Source organism: Vulpes lagopus, chromosome 23 (assembly GCF_018345385.1).
Source record: "Vulpes lagopus strain Blue_001 chromosome 23, ASM1834538v1, whole genome shotgun sequence".
NCBI classification, from domain to species: domain Eukaryota; kingdom Metazoa; phylum Chordata; class Mammalia; order Carnivora; family Canidae; genus Vulpes; species Vulpes lagopus.
Genome location: NC_054846.1, coordinates 26,040,297 through 26,055,108, shown reverse-complemented (window position 1 = coordinate 26,055,108; position 14,812 = coordinate 26,040,297). Strand labels below are relative to the sequence as shown.

The window sequence follows — 14,812 nt, the reverse complement described above, 5'->3', positions numbered from 1 at the left end:
ACAGATAAGTGATCCAAAAAGACAGCCTGATCTGAACAAGTGGGCCTTAATCCTGGGACTTTTTTGGGGGAACTCTTGGAAGGATAAGCCCTCTTTCTTGTAGTTTCCTGTTGAACAGGAACTGGATTTGAAACTCTCCCATACAGAGAAAGCCTGTTTGGGAGAAGAGCCAGCCCAGAGAGGAGAGCTGAACCATGAGAAGCCAAAGAACAAGACATGATAGCAGCACCCGGACCCATGTCTCCCTGGACTTTGCAGTGGAATGATTCAAACACACGTCCCTTTTTTTACTTTAAGACACCTTGAGTTGGATTTCTGTTACTCGCATGTAGCTACAAGAGTCCCTGCAGGTGTATTACCTCAGTCGTATACAAACGGAATTAGCTGAGAGAAGACCGCAAAATTAGCCCTGTTTCTTCCAGACATTAAAAGACCCTGTCTGCATTTTTTTTTTTTTACATTGGAAGAAGAAAAGGAAGGGGTGGGAGAAGAGAGAGAGAGAGAGAGAGAATGAATAAGCGAATTCTCCTACCCTTGAAAATTTATCAAGGTCACATTATGACAGCCAAAACTCTGACCTGCAGACCCAAGAACTGGACTGACTGAATATAATGAGAAACATTCCAAAGATTTAACAAGTGGAAAAATAGTCTGGTGTGCCTTTGTGAGTAAGCTGCTCACTGTCCGCAAGCCGAAGGCACCAGGAAATATCATGAGGTCAATTCCACTGAAATAGGGTTTTTATATACTGTCAGGTTTCTTATTTATTCAGTCAAAAGTAGGATCTTTTATACTCATGTGTGTGTGTGTGTGTGTTTTAATTCATGGTCTGTTTTTAATTGGGAACATTCACTTTGGTTAAGTACCAGGACCCGGAGAGAGGGAGGAGACATCAAAACTTCTGCAGTAAAATAAATGAAGGTGTTTAGGTCTGAACTGGCACCTGTCAGAACCAACTCCTGATTGCCTAATTTGCCTTGCTGATGGACTTGACGGAGAATGAAAGAATACAGACTTGTAAGACGAGCATCAAAATCTAAAAAGCGAATCCATCAGAGTGATTCTCCCTCCCACTTCTTCCCATTATTTTTGTTTTTAAACTGATGTACAGGATCGACAGTAACACTCCAATGTTTCCCCCAAAGACGCTAATCACATTGGAATTTCCAACCCCAACATTGTCATGGGGAGAGCAGTGTGTATTTTGAGAAGAGGCAATTATCTGTCCACATTAATAAACAAAGTTCACACACATCGGGTTTAAATTCCAATTATGGAAGCAACCTTTTCCACTTTTGCTTGGTGTGATGCCTTTGGGAATAGGTGGCTGGTGGTCTAGAGTTCTTGACTCGAAACAGGGCACAGATATCATCATCAACATCCCAAGTTATCTCTGAAGCTGGTGTGTCAGCTTGTCAACCCGACAAGCTGTCAAATCAGGAGCTCCTGATGGAAGAGCTTACTGAGTTTATTCTTAACTTTCTTTCTCTCTTTCTTTCTTTCTTTTTCTTTCTTTCTTTTTCTTTCTTTCTTTTCTTTCTTTCTTTCTTTCTTTCTTCTTTCTTTCTTTCTTTCTTTCTTTCTTTCTTTCTTTCTTTCTTTCTTCTTTCTTCTTTCATTCGGGTTAGGTATTATCTGTGCTTGAGTATCAGGAGTTGCTCTCTAGACCTTCATGGAAGAAAATTTTGAAGTCACAGACAGGATGAGCCTTTCCAAGCAGTGGCTAGGTGATAGAAATCTAAACTCAAACTGCCATTAACTTATGAGCATTTAAAAAAAAGTCTGGTGCTAACACAGTAATAAGAAAACTTAGTTTGAGGGAAAAATCGCTTTGTTAAATGGTGTTCCTTGAGCATAGTTGTGCTGTTTTCTGAAGGCTGGTTCTGTGAATTCCCATAATACCAGAGCAGTGGGTAGCATTTCTGGAAACAACAGACTTGCTCTCCCAGGTAAAGTGTGAAAGAATAAATGACCATCTTCCTTCTTTCCCAAAGATGGCTAAGCATTTGCCTATGGCCTGAGATACCCATGCCTTTCTAGTGATTTTGTGTACTGTGTATTTCAAACAAGTTCTAAATTTCACTTAAGGAAAAAATAATCCCTCTTTCTCACTTAATGTTTTGCCCTGCCATGTTAAAATAGTAATCACACGCCATTACTATAGATATTCTTTGCTACCTACCTTTTGAAAAAAGTTTTTTATTTAAACTCCAGTTAGTTAACGTATTGGTTTCAGGTGTACAATGTAGTGGTGCAAAGGAGCGATTAAGGAGTGCCACATCCTCATGTGGCCTGAATTTGTAGAGAACTATTCCATCTGTCCTCTGCTTCTTCTGGCTTTGTGCTCACAGCACACACCCCTTTTCCATCATGAGAGATACTTCTTGGCAGCCTTCATATTTATACAATTAAAGTAATAAAGAACAAAATTCCACTTCCATTGTCCATATATATTCTACGCATGGATAATACTGGAACAACAACAAAGATGGTCTTTGTGGAATGTTACAACCACCTGAGTGAGACTTACTTTTCTAGTATCTTTGGCGTCACCTGGCCCCATCATGAACCAGGGACCTCTGAAGTAGGGACTGACAGGTGACCGACCAATTTGAATTGAAAGTCCTAGCATCGATGTATCAACACAGTGATTGACAGTTTAGAATATGCTTTCACGTAAATGATCTCGTCTGACACACACAAATCCCAGAGGCAGGCTTTAGCCACATCCATACCCGAAAACGGAAGGTCAGAGAAACCACGTGACTTGTTATAGGTCACAACAGCCAGAAAGAAACCAAATCAGAACTCCAACTGAAGAAGCCACTATTTCCAGAAAACATGCACCAGAACTTGTCTTCCCGCCCCGTAGGCTCGTGCCCACATGCAAAGCTTTCACAAACGTGAGTAAAGGGCAGAGTTCTACCTAGACACGTACAGAGAGGGGTCTCCACTGAAAGGCTTAACAAATAACCACGACAGTTTTGCATTAAAGGGTTTTACGGTGATAACATAAGAGCTGATTCAGTAAGTCTCCACTAAACCACTAGTGATTTTATCCTCACTCTGCTTGCTGGGCCTACGTGAGTGTAATCTATTCTAGCACCTGGGAAGTTTGTATTTGTTGAACTGTCATTAAAATGTTGTGTATCGGCAGCCCAGGTGGCTCAGCGGTTTAGTGCCCCCTTCAGCCCGGGAGTGATCCTGGAGTCTGGGGATCGAGTCCCACATCGGGCTCCCCGCATGGAGCCTGCCTCTCCCTCTGCCTGTGTCTCTGCCTCTCTCTCTCTCTCTGTCTCTCTCTCTCTCTCTCTATCTCATGAATAAATAAATAAAATCTTTAAAAAAAAAAAAGAACCACCATAAATACGTTTTAAAAAAAAATGTTGTGTATCATGTAAAAATATTTATTTATATTATTCAAGACAGCACAGGGTACTGAGAGCCATAGAGGAGCCAGGCCGTGGTCGGGTCAGCAGAGCGTGAGGCCCGGCTTTGCCATATGCCAGCCCTGGGGTGATGCCCTCACCCCCCAGGCTTCCTTGAGTACGGGATGGGCCGATGGGGGGGGGGGGTGAGATAAGATAAAGCACAGAGGCTCCCAGACACGGATTTGGAAGAGCTTCCACCTGACTCCGTTTCTGTTTCTCTTCTTTTAACGACAACAGAAGAACAAACATTTGTAGAGCTACTATAATATGTAAAATGAGGTCAAATAAAGAAGTAAGTGATCACTTGTACTTAGCAAGTAATACTGTTTGGATCAAGAAACATTAGGCTTTCAACTGAATCAACTTTCTACTGACCAGGGTGCTATTCACACAAAGCCTTTGCAGTGCCTTACATAATCCCCCAGGCGAGTTCTGATTTGATTTCCTTCTGGCTGTGTGACCCGGACCACTCGAGACTTGTGGTTTCTAAGTCTCCTGGTCTTCAAAATGTGGATAATGTCTATTTCTCAGATTTACGTGCATCAGATAAGGTAATCGCCCTGAATACTGATATTTTGATTTAGATGAGAGGCTTCAAAACACCAGGACTTCTCCATTATGGATTTTCCTCATTAATGTCAAGCTAACATTTGTGCAAAGATATGTATTTCTCTTACTACTTGGGAGCCCTTTTTCTTTTGTGAAAATGGGAGCATCATTTCACTTTTCCATATGTGTTTTTTGTAAATGAAGGACTTCTATAAATGGTGATAAGTTTCACATCGGGAAACTCTTTTTCCTTTCTTTATAACTTTGGAAAATGTGGTTCCTAAACTTTATTAGCTCCATTACTCTCCTTTATTATTCATTTTTTAATTTTAATTTTTTAAATGATTTTATTTATTTATGAGAGACACACACAGAGAGAGAGGCAGAGACACAGGTGGACAGAGAAGCAGGCTCCATGCAGGGAGCCCAACGTGGGACTCGATCCCAGGACTCCAGGATCACGCCTTGGGTCAAAGGCAGGCGCTTAACCACTAAGCGACCCAGGTGTCCTTATTCATTTTTTTAAAAAGATTTTATTTATTTGACAGAAAGAGAGAATGAGAGAGATGCACAAGTAGGGGGAGTGGCAGGCAGAGGGAGAGGGAGAAGCATGCTCCCCACTGAGTAGGGAGCCCAATGTGGGACTTGATCCCAGGACCCTGGGATCATGATCTGAGCCAAAGGTAAACAATCGATGGAGCCACCGAGGCGCCTCTATTATTTATTTTAAGATTATTCTGACTTTCAAATATCACTCAAGAGAATTTCTAAAGATTGTGAGGTGGCCCTAAATACTGGAAATTATTTGTCCCCTTTCTGATCTATTTTCCACATTTTCACTTGCTTTTCCATCTTTACAGAACTCGGACTAAGAAGCTGACCTGCTGTGTGTAATAGGTACATGAGTAGTTGTGCAGGATAGTTTGTACTAAAATGAGGTAACAGATGCGAAAGTACTTTGAAAATTTAAAAGCCCTAAGTTGTTACTATACAAATGTGAGTGCGACATTCATTTAGTAGAGGTACGTCAATGTGGGAACACTTCAGAGCTTCTGGGCTAATGAGTCCAATTTAGAACTGTAGGCTAGAAAAGCAATGTTTTCAGCATGACAGAAACCCATTGTTTAGATGTGATTATATCATTACGTTTGGTGGGTTAAAAAATGCTGTCAGTACTGAACTCAATTCTGTGTCTCACATGTTCATTTAAGACAATTTGATGCCAGAACATTGCTTATATCAGAATACGAGTAAGCAATAGCCACAGCATCTAAAATCCTTTGTATTCTCAAATAGGTATTTTTCACACTGGTTGAAGTTGAACGCAAGTAAACATCACTCTGGTGTTACTTTTGAAAATCACTTGCCAATGAACAAATTTAATAGCGGAGGGGACATTAAATTTATCTACATTTAACTTTACACATTGGTTTTCCAAGTTAAGCAAAGCACTTTCAAACATCTATTGAGCAGACCTTAAGAAGGCAACACTGCCATGAATTACAGCTGCCACCAAGATCTCTGGGCCTATGACTAGAATTCCAGATCCCTCTGGTGGGGCCTCTGTCACTTGATGGACAGCGGTTTCTGAGAACATGGATCTGGCCTGGTGATTTTCTCTTAATTGCATTTTCCTTTCCTTTACGTAAGAAAGCCTGAAGATGGACTTCTATTGTTTGGTGGGAAACAGACTGGTTAGGCAAGCCTTGCCCATGCTATGTAAGCAAGCCCCTTGGGAGAAAGACCCTGGAAAGGAAACTCAGGGCCCCAGCTCCTGGCTGGAAGGAGGTGTAACTAGCTGCTTGCTTGCTGAAATTTTAATCTCTAATTCAAGCCTTTAGGAAGACTCCATTTTATTGGCTAAGCACATAACCTCGGGGAAGAATGCGGTCTAGAGAGGGTAAGACGGATTGTTAAAAAAGCAAATGGATTTAAAACATCATTATAACAAACGACTAGAAAAGGAATGATAAGAAAAAGCATCAACTGAGGGGCTGAGTAGTAAAAAAGCACTTAAATAAAACTGTTCAAACACCAAATCACTGAGTATTTCATATTTTGACAGGTTCGAGCTTTGAAACTATTTTTAAAAGGTCCACATCCATTTCTCCACAATTTTTGGCATTTCTAGACTAGGAAACAGTCCCAAGAGAAACAAATATATATATATATAAAACAACCAACTTCAATTAACACAACTGAAAGAGTCGCGATCCCACAATCCTTTTTTCTTATTGATCAGATTCCTGTAGTGCCAACTCCTATTTTCTCTGCAGCCAAAGTGCTGTATCGAGCGGCAGGATTTCAGAAAGGTCTAACACACTCAGGTTGGTCCGTGTCTACACCTGGCATTCGATCATTGTGAGCAGGACACATGAGGAAAATAAACACGTTCACACAGGCCCTCTGTGGCCCCCCAAGTCCCATCCACCCCGCTCACCTCATCCTCCTTCTGCTTCTGGACCTTTCTCGTCTGGCCAAATACAAGTTCATGCAGATTTCAAGGTGAGACCATTCCTGAAAGGGACGCCTTCTGACTGGACAGGAAAAACATCTGAGCTTTCAATACTGGCCCTCGCTTAGGAATCTCATGAAGGAAGTTAAGGGAGCAGTCCTGCTAGGTTACCTCTGAGTGTTCACACGCAGGCAGAAGAGTAATTAATTTCCTCTTTGAAAAAACTGTGCTATGTGCAGAAATTTCAGAGATTATATGAGCATCTCAAATAGGTGACTCTGTTTTTGAGGTTGGCATAGCCAATAGTCGCTAATGCTCTTGAATGAAGCATCCTCGTCTACCCAGGGAAGGGAAAGCTTCAGAGAGGAACCAGTGTGCACTAACGCACAAAGACTACAGGGCTCAAAGTTAAAACAAACCACGTCACTGAAATGCTGTCATTAACCAGATATGGGATCCATAAATACTAACAAGCCGCAGGAAATATCTGAACAGCTTGGGGAGAAAGCTTTCAGACTCTTTAAAGGAACACCAGTGAAAACAGAAATAAGGATTAAAAGCTAATGTTTAAAAAGAGTGAGAGGGAAGATTATTCATTACTTGTATCTCGTGCATTTTCATCTCCCTTCAATAAAAAGGTTGCCTGTAATCCTAGCATCGCCATTCCCTGCACAAAGAACCCAGAGAACAATTCAATATTGAGAGAGCTGGAAGGAGCTGCAATACACCAGACCCTCCTTCTCTCTCTCTCTCTCTCTCTCTCTCTCTCTCTCTTTCTCTCTCCAGGGCATTTGCCGGCAGGATGGCCATGGTTTCCAGAACATTCTTTTCGCATTTTTTCTTTCATGAGCCGCAGCACAGAATGTTTACCAAAGGCTTTTCGAAACAGAATCTCACCACAAGAAAGATATTTAACAAGCAAAGCAGAGCAATTACAGTCGAATTTTCACCTCAAGATTCTCATCTTAGGTGTGGGAGGCAGAGAGAAGCCTCTTAACACACCAGTCTGAACCCGGGAGGAGGATGCAGAGTCGATTCTGCCGGTTGTCGTCAACAAATCCAAATCTTGACTTCTCAGGCAACTGCAGCGCTAGCTGCCCCTCTGACTGTGTTAAGAGCAGCTGTGCTGTTTGGTTACGGCCGCCTCACGTTTCTGAGCAGCCATCTGAGGGCAGGCTAGACCCCGGCCTCTCTACGGAAACCATGGAAAAGGGTTCTTTATTTCAGTTCTCTGGGTCAGGCAGCGTCATGACCTTCAACTCCTGGAGGCGAGACTATGAGACGACGCAACCCTGTACAAAGGCGTTAACTTGGGAGAAAGTTAACGACATCATGAGGCGTCAGTCCGTCCCTCCGACTACTGCTCCGTCATCTAACCGACTCACGTTTTATCACCCAGACTTTTGTTATTCACTTCCATCGTGATTCGATTCGTACATGGTATGATTTGCCTTGGCGCAAAGGCTTTCCAGGTGCAACAAGATCAGATGATTGCTCCCCTAAGAACGGATAACAAGGATCTGTGTGTGCATTCCATTCCTGGGGAGGTCTGTTTCGGTCTGGTCCAAGCGAGTGCGGAATGAAAGCCATGGCATACACGGTAACATTCCGGTTGGGTGGACGACAGGCGTCCGCACACCGTTCAGCTAGTGCTCGATATCAGGATGCATTACCTTGCTATGGGGGAAAGGTAAAAACATCACAGAGGCTTTTAACACCTTACCTGGGCCATCTGCCTCTCCAGTTTTGATCGGGGAATATCATCAAAGTAGTTTTCATTTCTTCTCCTCCTTGCATCGCCCTGCATGATAATGTGAGGAACGTCTAGGGAGCCACCAGTGGTGTAAGTGCTTTGGCTAAGTGATGGAGACAACTGAGGAGGAGTGTGATTACCACTGGGATCCTGAATGGAAATACATCATGAAATAAATACCATGTTCTTGTGGCTAACCTTTGCTTTCACAATTGTGAAATACTGACAAGACAAATTGCGGGGGTAAGGAGTCATTTCTGAATCAATTGCCAAGGAATGGGTGATATGCCGCCATTTTATGAATGGCGTGAGCTAGGCAATACTTCCCCCCTAAGTATTTCAGGTCAAAAGTTGAAAGGATAATCAATCAGACCCTGTTTTCTTGCACCCAGTGCTACGGAGGAGCTCAGGAGAGAGGCACACACGTGTTGGGCACCCCTGACACTATCATGCGTGTTTACAAGGGAAGGAAGTACTTGTTCACGTGGACAGAGTGTCTTCACTGTGGTAGATGCATGAACTGAAAGCCCTGAGGGGGCCTAATGGGTCTTGATTCTCCTTCAAAGGGTGGTCTGGCAGTCAGGCAGGGAAGAGGACACAGTATGGAAACACAGCATGTCACACGCAGACTGCAGAGCAATGCATATAATGACAGAGGATGCGTGTCAACGGCAAAGATGACTCAAGCTGAGGGAAAGTGGTCAGAAGACGAGGGGCGGCAGAAGGCTGGGCTCTCGTGTCTGCAAGTCAGAGGAGGGTTGGACTGTGCTGGGTTTCCAGGCCACTTTCCCCCCAATGTGCTGGGCCTCCTGTGACCGATTAAGACCCTGCATTCTTTCGGGGGAATCTCTGGCTCTGATCTGTTTGTTGTTCTCCTAAATCTCTTCCAGGGAAGCAGGAGGAGAGGTTCAGGAGGGGAAGGAAAGAGAGCCAAGTAGGTAGGAGGAGTCACTCATCTAAAGAGGCCTGTTAGGATGTTTACACTGATGGCACCTGTAGCTTTCCCTCCTTTCGTGTAGCGACATGAAGGTGAGACAATAACCCCTTCCTAGCTCTATTCCCCCCCTAACTTACTTGAGACTTCCATGGCTGAGAAGAAAAAAATACGTCCTATTTCTACTGTCACTGCTCCCAAAGCCCCCAGCTGGTCTCCCAACGTGCCTGTGTGTCCCAGTTGCCCCGTGTCCCTCCTGACTGCCCCCTCCAGTCACACCTCCTGCATTCCCTAACATTGTTGTGTATCTTCTTTCACAGTGAAGCAGACTCAAGATCTTAACAGCTCCTTGGCTGCCTGGCCCTCTGCTGTGCTGGCAGGAGCTATGCTGTTTGCTGAAGTTCACTGATAACAGGCTTTCCACCGCATTTCATCGCTGGCAGTTACATCTAAGCGCCATGCTCATGAGCACTGTTTGCTGTCACTGCCTTGGCTGACACGTGCAGGAAAGGGATCAGAGGCAAGTGCAGGACTAAATAAAGAGAAAGGAGTTGGAACTCTCCAGCTGGTCATGGAGATCCCAGCCTTTTGATGAATTTTTGAAAAGTTCCAATAGGGCCTCACAAAACCCAGTGACTGTTGGTGGCTCCTTTCCACCGCCATTTTGCAGGCGGTCGACTCTGGCTCTCTTGTTCTCTCTGCTCTTCCCTTCCTGCCTTCCTTCTCCTGCCACTTACTTCACTTTCCTCTCCCCTGAATGGTTTCTCTCTAGTTTCTCTGCCCCTGTAATCCTAAAGTATAGCTGAAATCGTTTCCTCAACTTCCAGATTCTCTATTCTGAATTTTTGAAGTGGGGTAAAGCCGACAAACTTCCACTTCCTAGGAAAAGGAGACCCTAAGGTCAACTTTAAATTGATCTTCCCTTAATTGTGGTCCTCGAGTGATTTCCTTTCTGTGAGTCTGAGGAGTCTCACAGAAAACTCATTTCCTCTCACTTGGTGCAGATGGGAGAGTGTGGGGAGGGAGTAGAGGGAGTGGTTCTTTAAAGGTGGTGGTTTGTCAGAAGTACATCTACATCCCCAAAATAGATATTTAACCCATTGAGAAAAAAAACCAAATCTCATCTTACAAAATACAATAAAAAGTGTGACCATTTTTATACAAACGGCCTATACCTCCTGATCCATTGCTTCGGTCATTTTATTTTATTGCACAAAATAATTTTTGAGGATAAGAGTGGAGAACAAAACAAACTAGCGGGGCACTTACCCTGAGGGTGATGGACCGAGGGGGCTTCTGTGGTGGATCGTCGTGCAGCCTGTCTCCCAGAGATGCCAAAATACGTTTCCTGTGGCCAATCAAATTGATTTTTAAAACCTGAAACGACATATATTTGGGTTAAATACTTCATTTGAGAGAAAAAAAAATTCACATGCCCTAAAAGAGGAAAGAGTGAAGGGATTTGTACATTACCTCCAGCCCGTGAGAGATGTGGCATGAAATTAGAGTGGGCCCTTGACTCTGGAAAGATGGGAATGGCACAGGCTGAGTCCAGAGGGGAAATGGGGTAGGGACGGTGCTCCTTTCACTCGAGCTGCCCTAGCACTGGGTTCTCCACCCAGCAACTACAGCTCTTCCCAAAGGACAAGTCAAGTCTTATGCCTTACTAGCCGAAAATGCTCCAATAGCTTCCCATTCTCTTAAAATAAAATCGGGGTCCTGACCTGGCCCCAAGGCTCAACAGGGCTGGATGTCCTCTGCCTCTTTCTGTGTCCCTCCATTCAGGATGCTCACACTGGCCTTCTCTGTTCCTTACTCATCCTTGTCTTGGGGCATCTCTCCCTTTTTACCTGGAATGCCCCCCTCAAGATTTGCAAATGACACCTTCTCATCCCTCTGGAGCTCAAGTGTTGTCTCCTCACAAAAGCCTTCTCCCCCACCTCACTGAGAGAACCACGTCCTCAAACCCCCATCATACTCTACCCTGTGATCCTCTTTTTGTCATTCTCTGAAATGACTTTGTTTATAGGACCAGTGTGCATGTGCGCGTGTGCGTGTGTGTACACGTCTCTCTCCCCCAGGTAAGCTCCCTGCAAGCAGGGCCCTGGTCTATCCGCATCATTATGATTTCCCCAATGCCCAAAGCAACGCTTGAAATAATAGGGGCTCAATGAATATGAAAGATTGAAGTTCATGTAGATAGAAGTAGCAGAGTAGGGTTAGAAGCAAGCACTGCCCACCTGGGGGAATACTCAGAGTCTCCCTGGGAATACTCAGAGTCTCCCTGGGACGGGATTTCAAAGGGCACTTCCTAGAAGAGATGACAAAGGGAACCAAGACTTGAAGAGAGCCTCAGTCCCCACCCCTTGCAACCCACTTTCCACCATCCCAACATCCTTCTCTGGAAAGGGGTTCTTCCTGCTTCACAGAAGAGGAGCCTGAAGTTCAGGGTGGTTAAGTAGCCTATCTGAGGGCCGGTACGTGGTGGCTTTGTGATTTGAATCAGGGTTGCTAGATTCCTAAACCTGTTTTACTCCCAAGTAAACTGCAAAGTTTGGGCACGTCTCCAAATATTACTGACTTTTACAACAACATGTTGTAAATCCATTCATAAGAAATGCTTTAACCTTTTCGTTGCCCATGTGTAGTTAGTTCTAGGGCAGAACTGGGACTCTTGGGCTACTGGTTCCTAAAGTGTACTCCCCACTGTATAAGTGATTTAAAAAAAGAAAAATCTCTCTTTTCAAGTTTTAAAGGGGAGAGGGAGGCATTTCTTTGGCATTCATCCCATGCCACCTTGAATTCTGAATTGCCTGTTTGTCAGAAGCCCATTGGCCTTTCTGCCTCAATTGATTCAGATTTCAAACCAGCAGTATGCTCTACTCCTTTCATACCCACTCTCTGACCCGTGTCTGTCAATAACAGGGTTGGCAAATATTAATCCAGGTGAGCATCCACAGGTACCATTTCCCTATGATTTTGTAGACCTTCACCTTGCCAGGCTGACGCATCCTCATCTTTGCGGTTCACCTCCATACCATATAGCTCCTTTCCCCCACAGATCATTTCAGTCACTGTCCCCTTCTCCGGCCCTATCACAACTGCTTAAAGATTGTCGAACAAATTACTCACAACATTGCAGGTACGAGTCAACCATGGCTTTACAATTGAGCAGGATGCGATTTTCTGCTTTTAATGTCCCTTTCTAAGCGCTCCTGATTTCTGGCTGGCCTTTTAGCGGCAGCAGGAATAACTAGGGATGAAAATCTACACTGACATAGGGGAGGATTCAAAGCCCTTTAATCTTGGAAGGATGGTTTGTATTCCTTACCCTACGGTTGTCCGTGCAGAAGCCCCACCCCTGTAACCCTGTGTTGTCTTTCTGCATTTATATTAGCCAGCTTGGCGTTTCGCTATCTGGAGGAGTTTAGCAGGTTTCACAAATCTGGGATTTCACCATATACTCCTCAGATGATTTATAAATAGGCTCAACAAGTACGGTTCCAATGCCGGTGACTTGCAGGCAGCATTGTTTATACGATCCAGAGAAATGCCCTGATATTTTTGCATTGTTCCTTTCTTTTTTTTTAAAGCATCAAGATCAAGGAATTTCTCCATTTCAGAAAAACACCACATTAACCTTTTCAAATGTATTTGCAAATCTAAAAAACACTACATTTTCTCATTCCCTTTTATTCTTACTCTCAATTACCTTGCCAAAAGGCTTCTATTGAATATAAATTCCTTCCATAAAATCCCCACTGCCTTCCTCCCAGTAGCTAATTTGACCTGATGCTCAGGCTGCAACCGTGGGCCCCTGGGTCCTGCTAAGAAATGGTTTTTATAATAATAAAGACCTTCAAAATTATTCTGACAAATAACTGGCACTAACTAACAACTGGAAAGACTAAGCTGGCATAACCTCCACTACTGCCTTTGGTTTACTCTCCCATGACTTCATTTGGGGCAAGGTACCTTCCCATCTCAGCTTTCTCACCTATGACGCAAGGGAGTCAATGCCAATCCCCGTGTTGTTGGGAAAATGAAGGGTGAGACTGTAAGAATAACCAGCAGAGAGAAGAGAGAATCTTCCCAGTGTGCTTATTTGTTCGTGGGCTCTAAAGATGCATGGAAATCCTGACCCAGAGAGACAGGGACTTGGTGAGTTTGAGAGAGTTAGTCACGTCGCACAAGTTGGCTGGTGTTTGCAGGCAGAGATCTGGCTGACCTTGGAAAAACTCCCATTGACGGGACAGGTACTGGTAGGAATGGGTCTAGTGTCTAGCTATTAGTTTAATACTAGGACCTAATCGAAAAGAATGCATGCTAATCCCTAAGAGGAGGTACGTTGAGGCAGTACTCTACACAGGAGCTCCACTGCTGCCTCTTCCACAGAACTACCTGGAAGAAGGTATGATACAGGAAACAAGGCCAAAGAAAGATTGTTAAATGTCCTAACTACCTACAGCCCACTGACAAGTCCTTGAAACAAGCAGCGTGACCTTCCTCCAGGGACTCATCTGCCTCGATGTTACCACTTTGCTAAGGGCAAAAGGCAATCTTAGCCCGGCCCCCAGGACCACGTGAATCTATTTGAACACATCCTTCTGGAAACTTCCTTTATCTCTACCCACCAAGATATGTGTTGGCAGTCAGCCTCCAAGCATATGACCCACCGATACACATATGAAGGGTCTCAGGGCTGAGGGTTTACTAAACAGTAATAAATGACCTTTCCTAACAATTGCTTACCCCCTTGGGATCCTGGAAACCTTGCTTCCAAAACATCTGGGAGGCTTACGCTCTCCCTAACCCCTCCCAACTTGAAAGTATATACTGGGCCCCTCCTCATGACCCTGGTGCAGCACTTTCTGCCCAGGGGTCCTGTCCCTGTGCTTTAATAAAACCACCTTTTTGCACCAAAGGCACCTCAGACCTGATCTACATTCAAAGCTATAGCAGGTAAACAGAAAGCTAGATACACAGAGTGAAGAAATTAACACAGAGTGATGATTCATGTCAAAAACATTTGAGTAAGTGTCCTTATTTATTAGAAATGATCCCATATTACTGAAGATATTGATGATTACCATTTACTGAACACTGGTTATGTTCTAGTTGTGCCAGAAACTGTGCCAAGTGTATTACATGTGTGCAAATATCTCATTCAATCCTTACAATAACATTATCACTCTTATTTTAGAGATGCAACCTGAAGCAGAAATACTGAGTAACTTGTCTGAGGTCCCACCGCTAATGGTAGCATGGCCAGGATGTCCACCTGCTTTTACTACTCATCATGCTCTTCTTGCTACCAGCATCTACAGCGTTTGGCCTTAGCTACACTATTGGTTACGTGTTACACGGCTTTTAAAAATGGTGCTGTTTTTATTTTGAAGTATCATGTTCAAAATATCTATGTTGGGTTTCAATCATCTGAAACCATTAAAATAATATAGCTTCCGTTCTGGACAGGGCTCATAGAAGTGTTAAAGCTGCAAGCCAGAAGAACTCAGGTGGGTACCTTGCAGAACTGCTTATGCAATGCATAAATAGAGGACTGGAAGTCTGCATCTACCCAAGATTCAGTCCAAGTTGGCTAATATTAGAGTGCTAGTGGGGCTGACATTTGGCTGCAAAACTCCAAGTTGACAATAAGAGATCCGACTGGCAAGACAGTAACAGAGAGA

General features: G+C 43.9%; 1 protein-coding gene across 17 annotated transcripts in view; it reads right to left on the bottom strand.

Annotated features, from left to right (window-relative positions):
* The window catches only part of ANKS1B (ankyrin repeat and sterile alpha motif domain containing 1B), a 1,017,748-nt gene that overhangs the window by 70,466 nt on the left and 932,470 nt on the right, over positions 1-14,812 (bottom strand). For 13 of the 17 annotated variants that reach the window (XM_041737915.1, XM_041737908.1, XM_041737909.1 and 10 more), the window contains 2 exons: positions 10,392-10,499; positions 8,159-8,338 (listed from right to left, as the gene is read on the bottom strand). In XM_041737915.1, the coding sequence (XP_041593849.1) occupies positions 8,159-8,338; positions 10,392-10,499 (288 nt within the window). The remainder of the gene's footprint in view (positions 1-8,158; positions 8,339-10,391; positions 10,500-14,812) is intronic. The other 4 variants (XM_041737916.1, XM_041737917.1, XM_041737919.1 and 1 more) reach the window with 2 other exon arrangements.